The sequence below is a fragment of the Corapipo altera genome, unplaced genomic scaffold (genome assembly GCF_003945725.1).
Source record: "Corapipo altera isolate COAL_440 unplaced genomic scaffold, ASM394572v1 268, whole genome shotgun sequence".
Lineage (NCBI taxonomy): Eukaryota > Metazoa > Chordata > Aves > Passeriformes > Pipridae > Corapipo > Corapipo altera.
The window spans coordinates 3,806,166-3,824,845 of NW_020884901.1; the positions used below are offsets into that span (position 1 = coordinate 3,806,166).

General features: G+C 52.3%; 1 protein-coding gene across 1 annotated transcript; it reads left to right on the plus strand.

Annotated features, from left to right (window-relative positions):
* The first annotated feature begins 8,794 nt into the window (after positions 1–8,794).
* Positions 8,795–16,311, plus strand: MYMK (myomaker, myoblast fusion factor). Its single transcript, XM_027650323.1, has 5 exons — positions 8,795–8,990; positions 11,377–11,491; positions 13,996–14,144; positions 15,017–15,133; positions 16,158–16,311. Exons 1-5 carry the CDS (start codon positions 8,856–8,858, stop codon positions 16,302–16,304), a joined length of 663 nt encoding a protein of 220 aa, XP_027506124.1. The 5' UTR covers positions 8,795–8,855; the 3' UTR covers positions 16,305–16,311.
* The last annotated feature ends 2,369 nt before the right edge of the window (positions 16,312–18,680 follow it).

Consider the following 18,680-nt stretch of genomic DNA (forward strand, 5'->3'; position numbering starts at 1 on the left):
CGGGAGCGGCGGCGGCGCGGAGCGGAGCAGCGGCGGCCCCAGACGCTCTCTCCCTCCTTCTCCCTCTCCCGACTTCAAAGGGCAGCCAAAAGCGCCGGGGCTTCCAGCGAGGAGGAGCCGCCGCAGTGGCTCCCCCCAGCCCGCGCCGGCCGCTCTTATAGCGGCGACGGGGGGAGAGAGTGGGGGGGGGAGATAGGGGGGAGAGCGGGCGGAATTCACACCTCTCGGCCCGGGATGCCCCCACCCCGGTTAACCCCTCGCCTCCCCCGGCGCCGGCCCGCGGCCGCCAGCCGGTTTCCTGCGGCGAGACCGGGGGGGCACAGGCGGGGGGAGCCCGCAGCGCACGCATGCGTTCCCTCCGGTCCACGCAGTGCTGGTCCCCCCCACGGGCACTTCCCGGGAGGATGCTGGACTTCCCCACTTCGCGGGGCACCCACCGGGAGGATGCTGCACTCCCCCTCCTCGTGGACCCCCGCGAGGATGCTCTGCTCCCCCCGCTTCCCGGCCATCTCCCGGGAGGATGCTGCGCTCCCCTCCTCGAATGGGGGAACGCTACCTGCTGCCCCCACCCCTACACCCAGCCCCGCATCGCCGGGGCCAAAACACTGCCGGTACCCTGGTGGGCAGCGTGAGGTCGCATCCTGCCTCTGGAAGGGCGGAGGGGAGGGGTGGTTGGATACAGACTGCCAGGCTTTTAATTTCACTTTCTGCCGAAAAATAACCCAAATCTTCGAGGTTCTGGGGTTTTGGGGGTTGTTTGCTGAGGCCCGGTGTCAGTCGTGCTGCTTGAAACAGTTTTCTGCCGCGCAGAAAACAGGGTCAGAAAATTGGCTGGGGGCACGTGAAGAGCCTTTTTGGATTGAGGACAGACCCCCTGTCTCAGTGACAGCCATGAACGGGTTGTATCTGATCTGTGTGTGAGAGAGAGAGAGAAAAGCCTGTGGGTAAAGAAGGCCACAATTACACAGTGTATATAACCTATATATGATATATCTGGTCTGTTCTCTGCAGTCTGTACGTGTAAAACGTGGTGAGACACCTCACCTACGTGGTAACACACATTCCTATGCATTCCTCAGCAAGTCTCCCCTGCACAGGCACTGGTGACATCCCATCAGCTCTGAGCAGCCCACCTGAACAATCCCTTCACCCCACCTCATATTCTTCAGCTCAAGCCTTTCCTCCTTCCCCTCTAGACTTGCCCTGCACAGGGCTAAACCAGCGTTCCCAGTACACTCAAGGCCATCACTGGAGGTTATGGCACTGGCTGCTCTTGGACCTTGGTGGCCACGTTCAGCCCTGTCACCATTTGCCACAGTCCAGGAGTGCCCATCTGCATGGGCCTCGGGGTGAGTGCAACCCCACCATGGGGCACAGATCCCCACACAGCTCCCAACACTCTGCAGGGAATCACTGCATGTCCATGGTGTTGTTAATTTGGACTCAGTCCTCCCAGGGATGTCTGTGTGACAGAGAATCCATCCCAAAAAATTTACATGGGAAATGAAGTCTCCTTTTCTGTTTGGCTAAATGTCTGCCAGCCTGTTCTAATTTACCCAGCCAGGTTGATTTGCAACTTGCAATTTTCCATCGGTTGGCTGTGACCAGGACACTGGGAAAATTTAGCACTTGAGTTCACCCAACTTCTGCATTTCAAAATATCCCAGCCCGAGACATGCAGGAGAAAACCCTTTCCGTTTTGGAACAACCAGGAGGGAAAAGTCTGAACACGAGAGGTTTTAAAAGCATCAAATTATTTCACATTGAAAACTCCAGAGCAGCCTTGGTCCATGTGAGCCCCGACATCCTCCCAGTCCTGGGGTTTGGCAGGAGGTGGGACCCCAGGAGAGCCCATGCCTGGGTGACCCCGTTCTGCTGCAGGGATGCCCCCGGGGGAGAAATGCAGGAGGATGGGAAGGCTGATCCCGAGGCAAGGGCTGGGGTAGCCGTCAACAGGCAAGACACATTCAGTCTGTGCTTCACCAAAAGTTCATCAAAGCCAAAGGATTTTTTTTTTTTAAATACTTTTTTTTTTTTTTTATGAAACAGTTGAGATGACTCAGCGGTTTCTGACGCAATCCCCGTTTCATCGGAAAATTCCTAACCAGCTCCTAGTAGCAACTGATTGCTCCCATAAATCACACGGTGTTATCCCTGGCCGCGGCAGCGCAGCTCACACAGCCCCGGCCCGTCCCCGTGAGATCAGCAGGAGCGATGCCATCGCCTCGATGGCAGCAAAAAACAGCCCCGAGAACAAAACGCATCAGAGGGCAGATCCAAAACACGAGTTTCACGTCGGCCAAACCCCACAGCTTCGACTCCTGCCACCCTAAAGCCCCCCGGGGGCCGGTGCTGCCCCCCCAAGCCCAGGGGCTGCCGGCAGGTAAGGCATTAATCACCGGCGGCCCGGCTCAGACGACAGCGGGTTTTATCTCCCAGTTTTTGGCAGAAGCGCTAGAAATGGTTTGCAGATGTTATTTACTGCTTTTGGGCTTGGAGTAAATTGAGACAAGATGCACCTGCATGGACAGCGAGAGGCTTTCCCACCCGGGACGGTCGCTGAGGGCTCGTATTGGACTTTCCCAGGGAAATTTAGAATTCAGACGAGAGTCCCTTATCCAGCTCTGCTCCCCGCATCCTGCACTTCAGCAAGGCAGCCCAGTGATCCTGGTGCTGCACATTCACCTCCTGGCACCACACAAGGAGGCTCGGAGCCTCAGCGACATGGGGACGGTGGGCTCGTGCCCCGACAGCCACCCCAAGGCACACAGAGCAGAAATCTGCCAGGCTTTCCATCCCAAACCAGTGCCGTGCATAATTCAGAGTGTAAAAAAAAAGGAGCAACAGACACTCCAAAATAATCTCCAGCCGGGAGAGAGTCGCCGGCGACTGGCTGCTGGTTTGGCCGGAGAAATGCCTGCAGAGGAAAGGAGTTTCCTTGGCTGAAATGAGTCCAACTAAGTGTTGGGCTGGGCACTGGTGATGCTGGCAGGAGCTGGGGGTGCTCAGCCAAGTGGAGACACTCTGTGTTCCGCAGGATCAGGCCCCCTCTCACTGAGGGAGATCTGGGGGAATCCCTTTGCTGGGGCAGTTTTGTGTAGTAGAGGGACCTCCACCCTTGACCAGGAGCAGAGAGTGATGGTAAGCTCTGATCCAGGCCCAAGACACCGACTGCCTCTCTGTGCTTGCCATGACAGGACACTTTCCCATCCTGACCCAACACCAGCCCTCAGACTGCCCAGGGCTGACACCCAGCCCCACTGAGCCCCAGGCACAGCCCTAGAGCAGACCCTCCAGTAATGAGGTACCACAGGAGCTGCGCTCAGTGAGCCAGAGCCACGGCCTGTGTTCCAGCACCACTTTCCCAGCAAAAGTAGTGCTTTCCTGGCTCAGCCCTTGTGCTGGCACAGCAGATGGTATGGCTCTGCCACAGCCAGCTCCACTGGAACGCCTGCTCAGGTCCAGGAGGATGGAGGAGGAGCAAGAGTGTGGTCTGGAGTCTGTTGGCCCAGGATCCCCCCAGCAGCTTTGTCTTCACTCAGCGACGAGACAACTAATTGGTCTTCTTCCTTTTTAAGACTGTTTGCAGAAGTGACCAGTTTGTTTCACTTCTGCACAGCTACACCAGTTATTTCCAGGCCAGACTGGTGTGGCCTGGGCAGGTTTAAGCCGTCCACCAAGTGGGTGAGGTCCCTGCATGGACAGAACATTGCCAGGGGGATCAAAACACGGCAAAGCCCCCAAAAAAGCCTCTGGCAGCCAGCCCTACCTTCTTCTCAAGAGCTGCAGCTGTGGCCTGCCACTGGGTAACTAAAACAAGCAAAAGGAGACCAAAAGAAGTGTCCTTTAGAGGCAGTCCTGGCCCCTTGCAGAGTGACCTACGGCGCAGTGTTGGGCAAGACAGTTGCTCCCTGCGTGCCTTCATGCAATGTGGATGGAGATGATTTATCATGAGGGTTTGCAAAATATTGAGTCAAACTGAACAAGCCAAAGCCACCAAGGTGCTCTCACCATCAGATTCCTATTAAAAATACCTCTGGGCAGTTTGAAAGCCACAAGCGACCACGGTGACCCCAGGTATGGTCATGGCTGTAGAGTTTCAAACAGCTTTAAAAGCCTCCCCTTTTCTGTGCGGACTTTAATTTTGCCTGCCCCCAAAGGTTTCTTCAGTTTGACTCAATATTTAGGAGCTTCCAGACAAGTCACGCTTGGTTCGAAATTTTAGCTATGCAAAGATTTAAGAAAAAAAAGTACAAAGGCTTTTCTTTGAGTGGAATGAGTCTCACATGGAAGTTGAGCAGTATTGTGCTGAGGGCCATCAACTATGCAGCATTGCCAACCACAGGCATTCAAAAATCATGAGTCAGACTCCCCAAAATCCTAAGACTGGTTTCATTCCCTTTTTGGATTTCGAGCCTTGAAGCATCACAACTTCGAGCTTTTCTCTTCAGAAAATGACATTTTTTAACCAACGGGGTGAGAGCTGAGACCCTCAACGTCGTTACTGGGCTCCAAGAGTTATGACTGTAAAAAAAAAAGCCATTAAACACCACGAAATGAGCAATAAACCCCTTCACTGCCTCTGTGAATTTGGTGGTGGGGTGGCCACCCCAGGACACTCCAAAGGTGCAAGCAATGGAAAACTGGTGACAAGAAATGAGATGTCCTTATTATTAATGGCAATGTGTTGTCATGGGCCATGACAGGGTAGAGAGGAAAGGGGAGAGGGAAAAAAAACCCTAAGGAAAACAGCAGCAGGGATACCCACAAGGAACATGCATAATAGGTTTATTCAACAGGGAGACGGGAAGGGGGATTTTTTTTTTAAGGGCAAGTATTCAGCTGAAGCTGCCTAAAATGGGGCCAGGCCTTATGGAGAATGGATATTTTAAGTGGTAATTTATTCCACTAATAAAATAACAAGGATGCAGGTGCTTTGGCAGGGCTGGGACCAGCGGTGGGTGAGGGCTCTGGTTGATCAGAGCCGGAGCTGCAGCACCAGCCGTGCAAGGGCTCCGGCACAGCTGGTGGCTCTGCCTTTATGGGGCTCCTTTCCCTGGTGCCAGGGCCTGTGTCTGGATTCCAGCTGTCCAGAAAGTGCTACCCACACCAGCGTCCCACCCAGAGCCCTGAGCAGAGGCTGTGGTGGGTGGTGAGAGGTGTTTTATCCAGGTGCTGCAGCCGTCCCTTCCCCAGCTGGAAGGGCTCATGCCTATGGGCTCCTCCACACTTGCCCCAGGTGCTTTCATGCCAGGAAGTCTCTTAATCAAATTCCCAAGGCAGAGCAGCAAGGAGACAAGAAATCCTTGCGAGCTGGATGGTGCCAGGCTGGTCAGATTGCCCAGAGCTCCTTGGGGCTCACTGTGCTGCCAGGGCTTTGGCACATCAATCTGCTGAAACCAGACCATCATCCAGCTTTTCTACATCATCCCTAAGCCCAGACTGCACAAGTAGAAGTGTTGTGGAGATGAAAAGTTAGACTCTGAAGTAGTGGAAGAGGTAAATAACACTTTGCAGTAGGCACTGAGTTGGCACAGCTATCAGTGTGTACTTGCTTGCTCTGGCTCTGTGTGGCAGCCCTGCAAACTGCAACTCCACGCAGAAGTTGCAACTTCACTCTCCATTTTAGGGTCATTATCACCATTATTCCAAACCTGGCAGTGACTGGTGACAAGCAACAGAGCAGGTTTCAATTCTGATACAGTCTACACCACACATAGATGAAAAATCATCCTATACTTATCCCAAGGAGAATATACTCTCAATCCTCTCAGCTGGCACGCACCCCTCATCCTCTGTTCCAACATACACTGCTTTAAAACCATCACCCTCATATTAAAAATAAAACAAAACTCTCTGTGTCTCTCTCCTTCACTGCAATGTCTGAGTTGAAAGGGTAGAAGTGCTTTCAGAAAGCCATGGTTAATGTTACCCTGGAAGGATCCAGGACAGCATACCAGAACCTGGGTTTGGCATCTGGGAACCAGTTTTCAGCCATATATATCACCGTTCCTGCGTGCACGCCGGTCCACACAAAATTAGCCCTGTGGAATGTAGATTTAAAATTCCCTTTCCAGCAGTACTTAAACTCAGGAGCTAAAATTCACTCTTTCTCCATTTCCTACCTGTTTAGGAAAGAAGGAACAAAGTCCTGGCCCTTTGTTTTTGGGTTCCTTCCCGGGAACATTTGCACAACCCGCGCTCAGCACTGCGGTGTTTGCAGCCCAAACAAAGACCTTTTAAGCAGCAGCAGCTCCCGCCAGGAGCTCACCACCTGCCTGCCCCTCTCCTTGCCGTTTCTTTTGGGGTCTCTTTTTCAATAATAGCTCAAACACGTGTGTAACCTGGTGTGAATTTTTTCCCCCATGCCTACAGCGCTGGCTGCAAACCAACCGCCAGCCCTGGGTGTGCAGCTGGGAGAGAAAAAAAAGAATAAAAACTCAACAACCTGTGGAATGTTTTCTTGCTCCTGAGAGCTCCAACACTTCCCTGCCTGGGGAGCGTTTGCCATGGCTAGCACTTGCTGCATCCAGCAGCCAACGGGGTTTCCTTTCCAGTAGGCGCCAGCTGGATTTTGGGCAAAGCATGAGGGTGAGGGGGATGTATTTAACAACTGACTGATGGTACTTTTCACCTGATGCCATTTGCCTTGTGCACTACCACCACCTTTGCACGTCCTTGCATGTGGTGGCTTGTTGCACAACTGCCAGGTTTGTGCAACCTGTTAACCCCAAGCCTGCTCAAAACCCTCCTGGGGACAAGCTCTGCTCTGTCCCACGCAATGCCCCTGAGCACCTCCCTTGGTCCGAGCAGGTCATGCAAGAATAACATGGAATAACGGATACAGAGTCACATGTCGAGTCAGAATCACATAATATTCTGAGTTGGAAGGGACCCATAAGGATCCTTAGGATATGGCCCAGAAAAGGAGCAGGGTACTTCAGGGCGTGCAGGAGCTCGGCTCAGCTTTCAGCTCAGGGCTGGACACCTGGGGAGCAGCAGGGTATTTATGTGCTGGCTTGGAGGGATTAATTTTCACAGTAAATAGGGACACCAGAGTTTTTTCAATATTTATTGGTCAAGATTCAGTTTTGCAGAGTTTTGTGGTAAGTTTATAGCTTGCCCAGGCAGGAGGGCGGCTGGAGATGTGGTGTGGGCAGCATCCCGCAGAGGGATGCTGCCTGCAGCCAGCCAGGGAATGTGGATGGTTCCTGCAATATCAGCTAAAAACGGGAGCCCTACCCAGCTCATCTGAGCTGTGCCCCCAGGAAGGCTCTCAGCACTCTCAAGTCAGTTCTTTAATGCTGTGTACCATTCTCTCTGCACACACACAGCCCCTCACTCCCCCTTCCGGAACCCTTTCCAACTTACTGGAGTGCTTTAAGGAGCACTTTTTTTCTCCGTGCATGCCTGCCTTTCCTCCAGACCCCCTCCCTGGGGACAGACAAGCCCATCCTATCAGCCTCAGAAATGGTGGCTCATATCACAGCTCACACCCTCCTCCCCAAACCCGCAGCCACAAAGGCGGTTGCTCAAGCGTAGCATTCCTGCTCCCTGTGTCCCGGGAACAGCTGTGCCGAAAAGATGCCGAGAATCCCTGCGAGGCTCCAAGGAAAAGATATTAACACAGGAGGGGAGCAGCAGTGATATAATAAAAAGTCATAATAAAAGAGAGAACCACTGAGTGGATTAGCAGCCCAAACGCCGCTTGGCTTTTGGTTTCCTTTCCTCCAGCTTTTCTGCGCCGCACGACAATCTGCTCAAATTCCTCCATCCCGGAGACACTCGGCTCCTGAATTTCAGACAGAACTCCTGGAGGTGTCCAGGCTGCAAAGGCTGAGGGCATGGCTGAGAAACTTAACTGCACTTAACTCCACCAAGGGCACACAGGCACAGGCAGCAGGCACTGGACACGGTGTCACACCAGCTCCCCGATGCCAGGGCTCTGCTGCAGCAGGGCCACCCACTCCACATGTGCCCTCCTGGGGAAATAAGAGGCAGATTTGGAGCTCGGTGTGTATTTCTCAGGTACAAAAAGGTACTAGGATACATACTACTGTTTTAAATGTGCCTGCCACATGACAGTTCTTCCCTGCTTCATGCAAGTGTAGACCAGAGGTTCATAGAATATCCTGAGTTGGAAGGGACCCACAAGGATCACTGAGTCCAACTTTTAGCCCAGCACAGGATCCATCAACAATCCCACCCTGTCCCTGAGAGCGTTGGCCAAACACCCCTTGAGCTCTGTCAGCTGTACCCACTGCCCTGGGGAGCCTGTTCAGTGCCCCACCACCCTCTGGGGGAAGAACCTTTTCCTAATATCCAACCTAAACCTCCCCTGACACAGCTCCAGCCATTCCTCTGGGTCCTGTTGCTGGTCACCAGAGAGAAGAGATCAGTGCCTGCTCCTCCACTTCCTTTTGTGATGAAAGAGGGTGGGTTTTCCCTGTGGGGCTGCCCCAACAGCACTGACCCAGGCTCAGCACGGGATGCAGAGGTGGGGTGTCCCCATAGGAGCAGGCAAACCCACAGTCCTCACCCACCATGGGCCCAGGTCCAACACCCAGCACAAGGCGTGCAAGAACAACATTCCCCTTGGCTCCTTTAGAAACACCCAGGACGATTTTGGGGACACAGAGCATCTGCTGCTGGGAGCCGCCGGCTGCGTCAGGAATTTGGGATGAGACAGGAGTGAAGGGGGCGGCTGTGGTGGTGGCAGCTGTTCCCTGCCCACAGCCCTCCTGGCCACGCAGGGCATTTAAATTTTAAAGCACACTCGACACGGCTGTTTCTCCACCATCCCTGCCCAGCTCACAGAGACCCTGTCCCGGGAGGCTCCGGCCCACAAGGCACCCATGGGTTCACTGGTGGCCAAGCTCCTTCTGCCCACCCTCAGCACCTTGGTCTTCCTCCCCACCATCAGCATCGCGGCCAAGCGGCGCTTCCACATGGAAGCCATGGTTTACTTCTTCACCATGTTCTTCGTGGCGGTAAGATGTCCCCTCTCACCCCCCTGGCATGTTTTATCCCCCCACAAATACCCCCTGCATCGGGCCCCCACTGGGAAGGGTGGCTGATCTCGCCCAACACCAGTGAATGCACTCCCCAGAATATCCATTTTCAGTTATTTCCCACCACGTGTGGTACTGATCATCTGATTCTTTAGTTTAGGGTGTCCTACGGGGTGGCCTTACATAGATTTAGTGGTGTTTTATGGTTGTGAAGTCAGGGACAGGGTCTGGGTGCAAAGAGCCTTGACTGATTTGCAATGCTTTGGAGAAGGCTTTCCTCTTTGTTTTACAGCTGGTAAGTGGCCATGCTGAATTTGGGCTTTAAATTGCATCCAGAATCTCTTGCTATGCTTCTGTCATTTTAGCCAAAAGCACATAGTAGTTGAATTATTGATTTTGCAACTGCCAGCTGGGGATGGGAGCAATGCTGGAGTCGGGGGAGTTTCTGCACTGGGAAAGGAGAGACTAAAACATGCTGCTGAGCTAACAAGAAAAATAATTATTAACCCTTCACCTGGGCTGAGTGTTTTGAAACCTATGTTTCACCAGGTTCTGAGTTGCCTGGCCTTGCTTTGTGTGAAAATAATGAGTGGAGAAAGTCAGTTGTCTATATATATACAAAATATTCCTATTCCTGCTCCCAGCAGTGCACTGCCCTGTGCTTTGCATTCCTGCTAAGTGACTCCATATAAACACCAGTGGAGCACCCAAAGCAGAATTCCCACTAGGAAAAACCTCCTATTTAACTCCATGGCAATGCTCTGCTATAGAATATGAAGAAAATAACTCAGCAACCCAACTGATATTGCATTTACCTCTAACTCCCTTCCATCTCAAGGCATCTCATGAGGGTTGGCACATCCCTCGCACAAAGCATCTGAGGCAGGGAGTAGGTAAAGGATCTTCCTGGTGTGAAAAGCTCTTTCACAGCAGCAGGGCTCTGAACAAGGTTGGATCCACCATCTGAGCCTCCAATTAAAGAACGGTGCGGGGGGAGAAATTCTGCCAGTTCTATAAAAACTACAGGACTAGTTAATATAAAAACATCCCCGAGCCCCCTTCCCCCCACACCAGCTCCCCAGGGAAGCCAGACATCTACAATTTCATTTTGCACGGGGTTTGTGTCTGCTCCACCTCCCCGAGAAGTCAATAGGAAAATTGGCACGTGTTTCAACAGGAGGTGGAACAGGTCCTCGCCGAAGAGATGGAAGAGGCAAAATATCTGTGCACGGGGAAGGGAAGGAAGGGAAAGAAGAGGAGGCAGCTGCCAATGTGGGGAGAGGGGGGTAGGAAGGGCAGCAGCTGCTGCTGTTGCCTTTCTTGTAGCATCCCACTCCTCCTCCCCCAGGAGACCTTGCCAGAGCAGTGAAAGCATATGTCCATCGCAGACAAGTGCCGCGACGCCGGCCAGAAACACACTCTTTGTCTTCCACCCTTTCTTCCCCCTGTCTCCAGACTCCCCGAGCCCAATCTCAAACAGAGGAAAGAATTACTGCTGTGGTGCAATCTTTTCTAGAAGCTGCAGTGAGCCAAAGGACTTGCAGCAGTTCCCATTATAAATAATATCAGCATCCCCACTGGGCCGTGACAGCGAGGATCGCTCCAAGGGCGTCCTGCCAAGCAGAGAAGGGACTTCTTCAGAAACAGTGGAGCACGCTGGTGCTGGCACTAGAAAACTTGCAGGGCTGAGAGCTGGGAGGGAGGAAAAGGCAAGCACCAGGCAAACACTGGGAGCATTCCTCTGATTGCACTGGAAAATTTCTCTTGGCTTGGTTTGCGTTTGTGTTGCATGACAATGGGGTTTTTTTGCAAATAACCTAATCAATGAGCTAATGGGCAGGAACCAGAGGCTTTTAAGGGAATGCACTAATGAGTGAATTCCCCAGCATTCAGACTCTGGCTGTATAAACCCTGTTTAGCCTGGACAGTGACCTGGCATCCATACACATTTCATCAGGACACTCATTCTGAATTGTTTTACAAGAATCTTTCGCAATTAGAACCATAACCCCAGAGTCCTCCTGCTGGAGAGGACGTCCCCCAGTGCCTGGGGCTCGGCTCAAAGCAGCTTGGTCATCAGATTGCAAATTCTGGCACAGACCAAGAGGCAAATTAAAGCCTGTCTTAGTTTGTACTAAGAGAGAAGAATGCTGATTCTTGGGTAATCTGCAACTGGGAACGGTGACATTATCTCCCAAATATATTCATTACTGCATATCAGTGACCCTGGTGCATTTGACACTGTTCTGTCCTGGCTGGCCGTCCTCCCAACAGCCACAGTTGATAAGAGCCTTTACCCATGCTGGTCTGTTGGGTAAGGGACTAGTTTTTTAATTCTTTTTTTCTTTCTTTTTTTTTTTAATAGTTTTACCATGTATGTGATGGCCCCGGCTTATCAGTGCTGTGCTTCATGCGCTACGACATCCTGGAGTACTTCAGCATCTACGGGACAGCCCTGTCCATCTGGGTGTCCCTGATGGGTAAGTACTGGGCTGTCATGGTTCCTGCAGAGCTCCAGCACTGGCAGGAAGGGCAGGGTTTGTCAGGATTGCTGGTGGGACAGTTAGTGGGTACAATCCTCAAAAAAGCTGCTGCCTTTGAGCTTCCACCTGCAGGACTTAGCCCTGAGATTGTCCTTCAGGGAAGCCAGCCTGTGCTGTGGATTAATCCAGTTTTAGATCATTAATGCCTTGGAAAGTCACTGCATTTGGTGGGGTCCACACACACACAAAACTGTCCTGAGTGGTGGCTGGGGGAGTTTTGTACTTATAAATAGAGCTGTGGCACCTGGTGTTTGTGTTAGTTGGGTGTTCCTCTGTCTGCACCAGCTCTTGTGCATGTCCTTACAACAGCAGAGTTATTTACTTCAAATTACAGTAACAGTTTGGCAGCCTTGTGCTCCAGTTCAAGGCAGGACAAGACTATGTGATGACTTAGTTTGAAACCTCATATACCAAGGAATTTCCCATTTTCTCTCATTTTCCCCATAATGGGCCCATCAGCTTGTCTTGTCTGACTTGGGGCTTTAAGAAATGCAGAATCTGCCACTTCCCTTGGTAGCACGAGAATTAAAGGGTCAAAACAAATATATCTTCCTAATTTATCAAAGCCTAGTCTGGGCTGATGGGAAATATTAGATCTGCTTAGAAAAAGCAGAAATTTGTTTCACTTCCTTTTTATTAGAAATCCTGCCCCTTGCCCTGTTACTCAGTTTTCCTTTTCTCACATTCATTTCACTTTCTTTTTCCTTATTTTGTTATTTGTTTGCCACTGAAACAAAGCATAATAGAAATGGAAAAAAAAAAAAAGTGACAGAACTAAAGAAGGACAAAAATCCAAACCTACTACTTACACACTTTGTCACAATGATTTTTGGAAGGATGTGAGTATTGCTGGCAGGAGAACAGGGCAGGGGAAGGGGAGAGGGATGTGTCCAACAGCAAATGCTTTGCTCAACAATTTGGACCATCTCTAGCCAGTTCCCACTCCAGACTGACATGCAGACTTGCTGAGCTGGGGTCAGCACTCTGATGTACAACCCCAAAATGCCCACAGGACTTTCCCCTCTGCCCCTCAGGACTCCAGGGATGGTGCAGGATCTCCTGCTGGGATGGGGATTCCTGCAGCCCCTGAACCCACCACAAGCAGAACCAGGCACAGGTTCATCCCTTTGCCACAGGCAGCATCATCCCCCTTCCAGTGCATGTGACAGGAAAAATGAGTGGGGAAAATATTAACCTTAGGAATGGCTCTGTCCCCCCAAAATGCGAGTCCCTAGGTGGGCTCCCACACTGCTCATGGCACCTCTGATCAGCTCTCTCTGATCAGCTAGAAAAGGCAATGAGGCAAATCACCTCCAAAGAGCACTTCCAGTGGATAACAGCAGTGTCAGGGTAGGTCAGAACTGATGCAGACACTTTGGCTCCTTGCAGCAAAATTCAACTTGATTGCTTCATTACTGCATTCAAAAACCCTGCAAAAAAAATACAAATCCTGGACTACAACGTTTAAAATATTGACCCGCTGGGAAACAACAGAGATTAAAATGCGGACATTATCCCTTAGCCAAACTCCCTATAAAACCACGATCCAAGGACATGGAAGGTGTGGTGACTGAAGCCCAGGGAAGCCTCTCACTGTGGCTTGTAAAGCCCGAGCGCACATGTGCGGACGCAGACCCTCGGGCAAGCTTCCCGGAATGCAAATCCAGGACAGCCATAACACAGCTGTGCAAGCTGGAAAAGCATGGAGCCCACTGGGATCCATAACTTTTATCAGTTATTACCCCATTCTGTGCTAAACAAAAGCCTCTAATAATTTACTCACGCTGGCGACTTCCAGCTTGCGAACCTCAGGCAGGTGCCGGCGTGGTTGGGCAGCCCGGACCCCATTGCACGGTCCCACTGGAGTGGTGGGATGGAGGCTGGGCCGGGGTGACCCAGCAAGCTTGGGAGGGTGGGATATGTAGGATGAACTCAAGACCTGATTGCAGGATCGCTGGGTGCAAGTGTCCTACAATCCACCTCTGATGTAGAGGCAGGAAAGGGAAATCACGGAATCACAGAATGGTTTGGGTTGGAAGGGACCTTAAAACTCATCTCGTTCCAACCGCCCTTCCATGGGCAGGGACACCTTCCACTAGACCAGGTTGCTCTAAGCCCTGTCCAATCTGGTCTTGAACACTTCCAGGGATGCAACATCCACAACTTCTCTGGGTGGGAAGTCTCCTTTAAGCTTCCATACGCAACACTGAAATAAAACCCAAAAATCAGCTACTAAACCCACCACTCAGCTGCCTCAGGATGGTTCCCTCTGCCCTCACGTGCCTCAGTTTCCCTGTCTGTGTGGCACGAGAAGGGCAAACCAGACAGACACAATGCTGAGGGTCCCCAGGGCGGATGGGACAGATCCCACTAAGGCTTTAGAGAGCAGCTGGAAAAGGGGGGGGGTGTGAGCTGATGCTCCCTGTGCTCGGTGCCCTCAGCCCTGGCAGAGTTTGACGAGCCAAAGAGATCGACCTTCATCATGTTCGGCGTCCTCACCATCGCCGTGAGGATCTACCACGACCGCTGGGGCTACGGCGTCTACTCGGGGCCCATCGGGACAGCAGTGCTGGTGATCACTGTGAAATGGGTACGTGGGGCAGGGCAGGGAAAGGGCTGAGCCCTGCATGGATGGCCAGCAGCTTCCTCCTCCAGATCCAGCTCTCACAGCACAGGCCACGGGGGTGATTAAGCAGCACTTCTCCCTCCACCCGAGCAGAGAGCAGGCAGACAGCGAGCAGCCCGTGTGATAAATGCCAGATTCAATCGGTCTGAGCAATCCACCACATCTCCCGTCCCTGCGTTTCTAATCAGGAGGAGCGTATTTATGGAGTTTTTACAGCTACTCAGAGGCAGAGGGGTCTGGTAAACTGCCCTGGAGCCAGGGGAAGATGTGGATAAAACACGGTGATAAAGTGGGAAGGAATCTGCCTGCAGTCTGCCTGAATCCAGCTGGGACAGTCAGGCATGAGGTGGGGAAGCAGGAGCCGGCAAGGAGAGATGGGATAAAAACTGCAGGAAAATGCTGCCAAGCATTATAGAAATACTGTGATGCAAGTCCCAGCTATAAAGGGTTGCTAAGCCCATCTAACTGCCCAGCCAGCAGCTAAAAAAAGCCACCACCATGGGGAGGGGGTGGGCAAGGAGGAGACCAAGGCATGGGACCACCGTGCATCCCCCAGCCCTCAGATGCTCTGCTGGGATCTGCTCTCCCAGAGACTGGGTTTGTGAGGGCACACACTCCCTGAGCTGGGTTTGGGGCTGAATATTAAAGAAACCAGCTTTATTATGAGGAATGAGGCAGGAGGGTTCATCGCAGCACACAGGCAGACCTCATAGCCTGGGGGAGCTGGTCAGTGGGCTTTGAGTGGTTTTATCTCAGCATCCATGGGGTCTTTGGGATGTGGAGCAGCCAGCCAAATCCAGGTGAATACACTTGGTGTGCTCTCTCCTTCCTTCCAGCTACAGAAGATGAAAGAGAAGAAAGGGCTCTATCCAGACAAGAACGTCTACACCCAACAGATTGGTCCTGGCTTCTGTTTCGGGGCATTAGCACTGATGTTGAGGTTCTTCTTTGAGGTACCTGTTTGCACACTCACTGTCCCTGACTTTACAAGGTGTAAGGGACATTACCAAGATAGGAGACCTCCCCCTTCGCACTGCTGGACTGCACCACCTTGGACAGAACCCAGCTCGGGTGTGGGGCTCCAGGGCTGGCATGCAGTGACGAGGGTCCCTCCATGCCTGTCCCCATCCCAGCCCCTGGTCCATTAGGGACAGGTGCAACAGCAAGTGTTATGCAGGGTGAAGCTCGCTCTATTTTTTCCCCCTTAAGTGAGTCACAAGGACATAGGACACGTTTTCTCCAGACATCCATGGTCCTCAAAATGGCTCTGTCAAGTGCAAGCGAGATTTTTTGGAAACTGGGCATGGGTGACTTAAGGACACCTCGCAGAGGGACTGGATACAACCCAGGCATGGTCGGATCCAGAGCTGGCTCAGGCCAAAGAAAAGACTCTCAGTTGACTCCCAGGGGCACTCGATCCCGTGTTTATATCCTTTTGCTCCCGCCGCCGGCCAGCCTGTCTGTCCTGTCCGTCTGTCCCGCGCGGGGCAGGCGATAACCCCCCGACACAGCTGCCTGCGCTGGGCCCCGCCGTTACGGCTGCTCTGTGCGTTGGGAGCCGCGAGATACAGCCTCGCGGCCGTCCCCCAGGATTATTTTTCAAAGCATTTTAGTAATTGCAAATTCTAGCAGAACATAAAAATGTCACTTAGCAGAGGCCGCCTCCCCGCGCGGCCCGGCCCCGCCGCCGCGTCCTTCGCGGGGTAATGAAACACTTCATTCAAGAATTGGGAAATGTGCAAATTAGAACGTGTTAAATCCACTTTGCTTTTTTTTTTTTTTTTTTTTTTTTTTTATTTTTTAAGCTGGAAATCCTTTCTTCCCTGAATGCAAAGGGAGGTAGAAAGTTCAGGAATATTTCTTTTTATTCCTTTCCTTTCGGCTATTTGAAGAACTTTAGTGTCGTGCACCTACACGAGCTCCCCCCTCCCGAGCTCCGCTGTTCCCACGTCTTGCTAACGCTCTTCCCGCTTGCAGGAGTGGGATTACACCTACGTGCACAGCTTCTACCACTGTGCCTTGGCCATGGCCTTCGTGCTGCTGCTGCCCAAGGAGAACAAGAAGGCCGGGAGCGCCGGGACCCCCGCCAGGCTCGACTGCTCCACGCTCTGCTGCTGTGTCTGAGCCCCCCGGGCAAGTCAGGCACTCGTGTTTCTGTTCCTGGGGCAATAGAGCTGTTCAGCCAAAAGGAAAATGCCTGCCTGCTGCATCTTCCTCTGGCACACTGGCGTCTTTTCCCACCAGCTCTGTGCCCACCCTGGGATTTTCTTCCCTGAGAAACCTGGCCTAGTGGAAAGCGTCCCTGCCCATGGCAGGAGGGTTGAAGTGAGATGGACTTTTAAGGTCCCTTCTAACTCAAACCATTCTGTGATTCACCTTTCCACTCTCAGCCCTAGCAGAGGTTGCACTTCCAGTTTGGCACATATCCATACTTCTCCCTGGAGGAGCACTCATCTGGGCTGTGACCTGTCCCCTGTCCCAGGAGACCCCTGCGCTCCTGGGCTATGTCACCTCCTGGGCTGTCCCTTGCACTGACCTGGGAGGACCCAAGTTGTCCCCCCTCTGCAGGTTTTCCCAGCCTGAGCACACAAAGCTTCGTTTGCAACACCCAATTAACAGAAACTGTATTTTTGTGAGATATTGACTCTTCTATTTATGCATTCTCTTGATGTAAATAATACATACTAACACAGACTTTGCAAGTGTTCAATGCCAGCGTTTCTTAAGCAGGGCAGGAAGCTTTCCAGCTCCACTCAGCTCAGCCCAGGGTAGATGCCAATTCCAAAGCAGGGCTCTGGGCACAGCCACTACAGCCCCCCCCCAGCCTGGAGGGACCTGCAACATTGGGCACTTTGTCCTTACAGACCTGCAGGCACAGGCAGCAGGTGCCTCATTGGTATGGAAAGTACATGGAAAATTAGAGGCAGAGAAAAGAAGCTCCTGGAGGGATGGGGAGAGCTGTAAGCCTATAACATCTCCTCTAACAGACTATTTACTATAGCAGAAGTGTATGATTTATTTAGACTGTCTGGGAAAAATGCCAAGACTATATGTCATGGACAATTAGAGCAGTATTGATATACAGTGATGTCCACAGAAAGCCCACATTAAGCCTGGGTTCCTCTGGAAGAGAAATCCACCCCAGTCATTCATCAGAGCAACTTCCTGCGACGGGGCAACAACCAAAACTGAATGGGCTTCCAACAAAAATACAAATGAATTATGAACCCCCAAGCATCCAAGAGTCACTGGCAAGTGGTGGCACAGCTGATGCAGCTGCACGCAGAGGCAGTGCTAGCAAAGGCTTTCAAAGGGTTCCCCAGCACCTAAACCAACACAGCACACCATTCCTTTCCAGCATCCAGTCCCCAGCACGTTTACAAGATGCTCTAAGGGTTTGCATGCAAGGCTTTCCCCATTGCTTTCACGCTACTGGAGTACTTTGACAAGTGAGGACTGCTCAGGATGTGCCCAAAAAACAATCTCAAGTGCCCTGACTCCTAATTCAGACTGCAAGAGCTGCCTCTGAGGGTGCTGCTTCCCAAGGGGTCATCCACATGGGCATCCCACAGCCCTGCTGGCTCTGGCTGAGCCACCCGAGCACATCTCTGGGTGTTCATTACCCCACAAATACTCAGTGCTGACACTGCCCAGGAGCCTGACCAGCAGTGCCAGCAGCCTCCATCACTCCGCATACCCTGGGCTACTTGCTGCATCCACTGATCAGAGGCACCCTGACCCCCATGGTTCATTTTGGGACTGTTTGTCCCCTCCTGGACCGCAGTGACATGCACAGCCCTGCAGCAAGCCCTGAGGGACATGGGCAGTGTGGGTGTGGGGAGAGCCTTGTGCGGGTCCAGCGCTGAGAGGAGGGCACTGGGTGATCCTAACACCTGACTGGGGCTGAGCAGGAGGGACCAAAGGTGGGCAAACCCCATCTAAACAAGGAGGACATATCACCTGAGGACCAGCTGAGTAAATGAAAGCTCCTGCTCTCACCTGTACTCAGGTGTTACACCAAAAAATCCCCAGAAGTGTGCTGCATACAGCAAAATCCCAGCCAAGGTTTGCTTTTCCCCCTCTCCCTGCTGATGTGCTGCTCCGACCGTGACAACTATCCATCCCTTTGCACCCCAGTGCAGGACCAGCACCCAGCCTTGGGACAGAAACACACCTGGGCACATCTGCAGGGTCCCTGTCATGGCATCAGCCCCGTGCTGGTGGCAGCACCCGGCACCCTGGCACCGGGAGGAAGGTGCAGGGGCTGAATTCGCTATCCCAGGCAGGATATCCCCTGCAACACCGATGCAGGGAAATATTATAAACATCTACAGCAACGTAGACAAAACAGTCTCTTGTAACCTTTTAGCGCTGCCGAGAGCTTTGCCTGTAAGAGCTCTTGAGCCCCTGCCAAAAATTCTGGCTGTTTTCATAAGAGTAGGTGTTTTCGTCTAAGGTGCAGTCTGAGTGCTGTGACCTTTGTCATGTCTGCTACTGAAA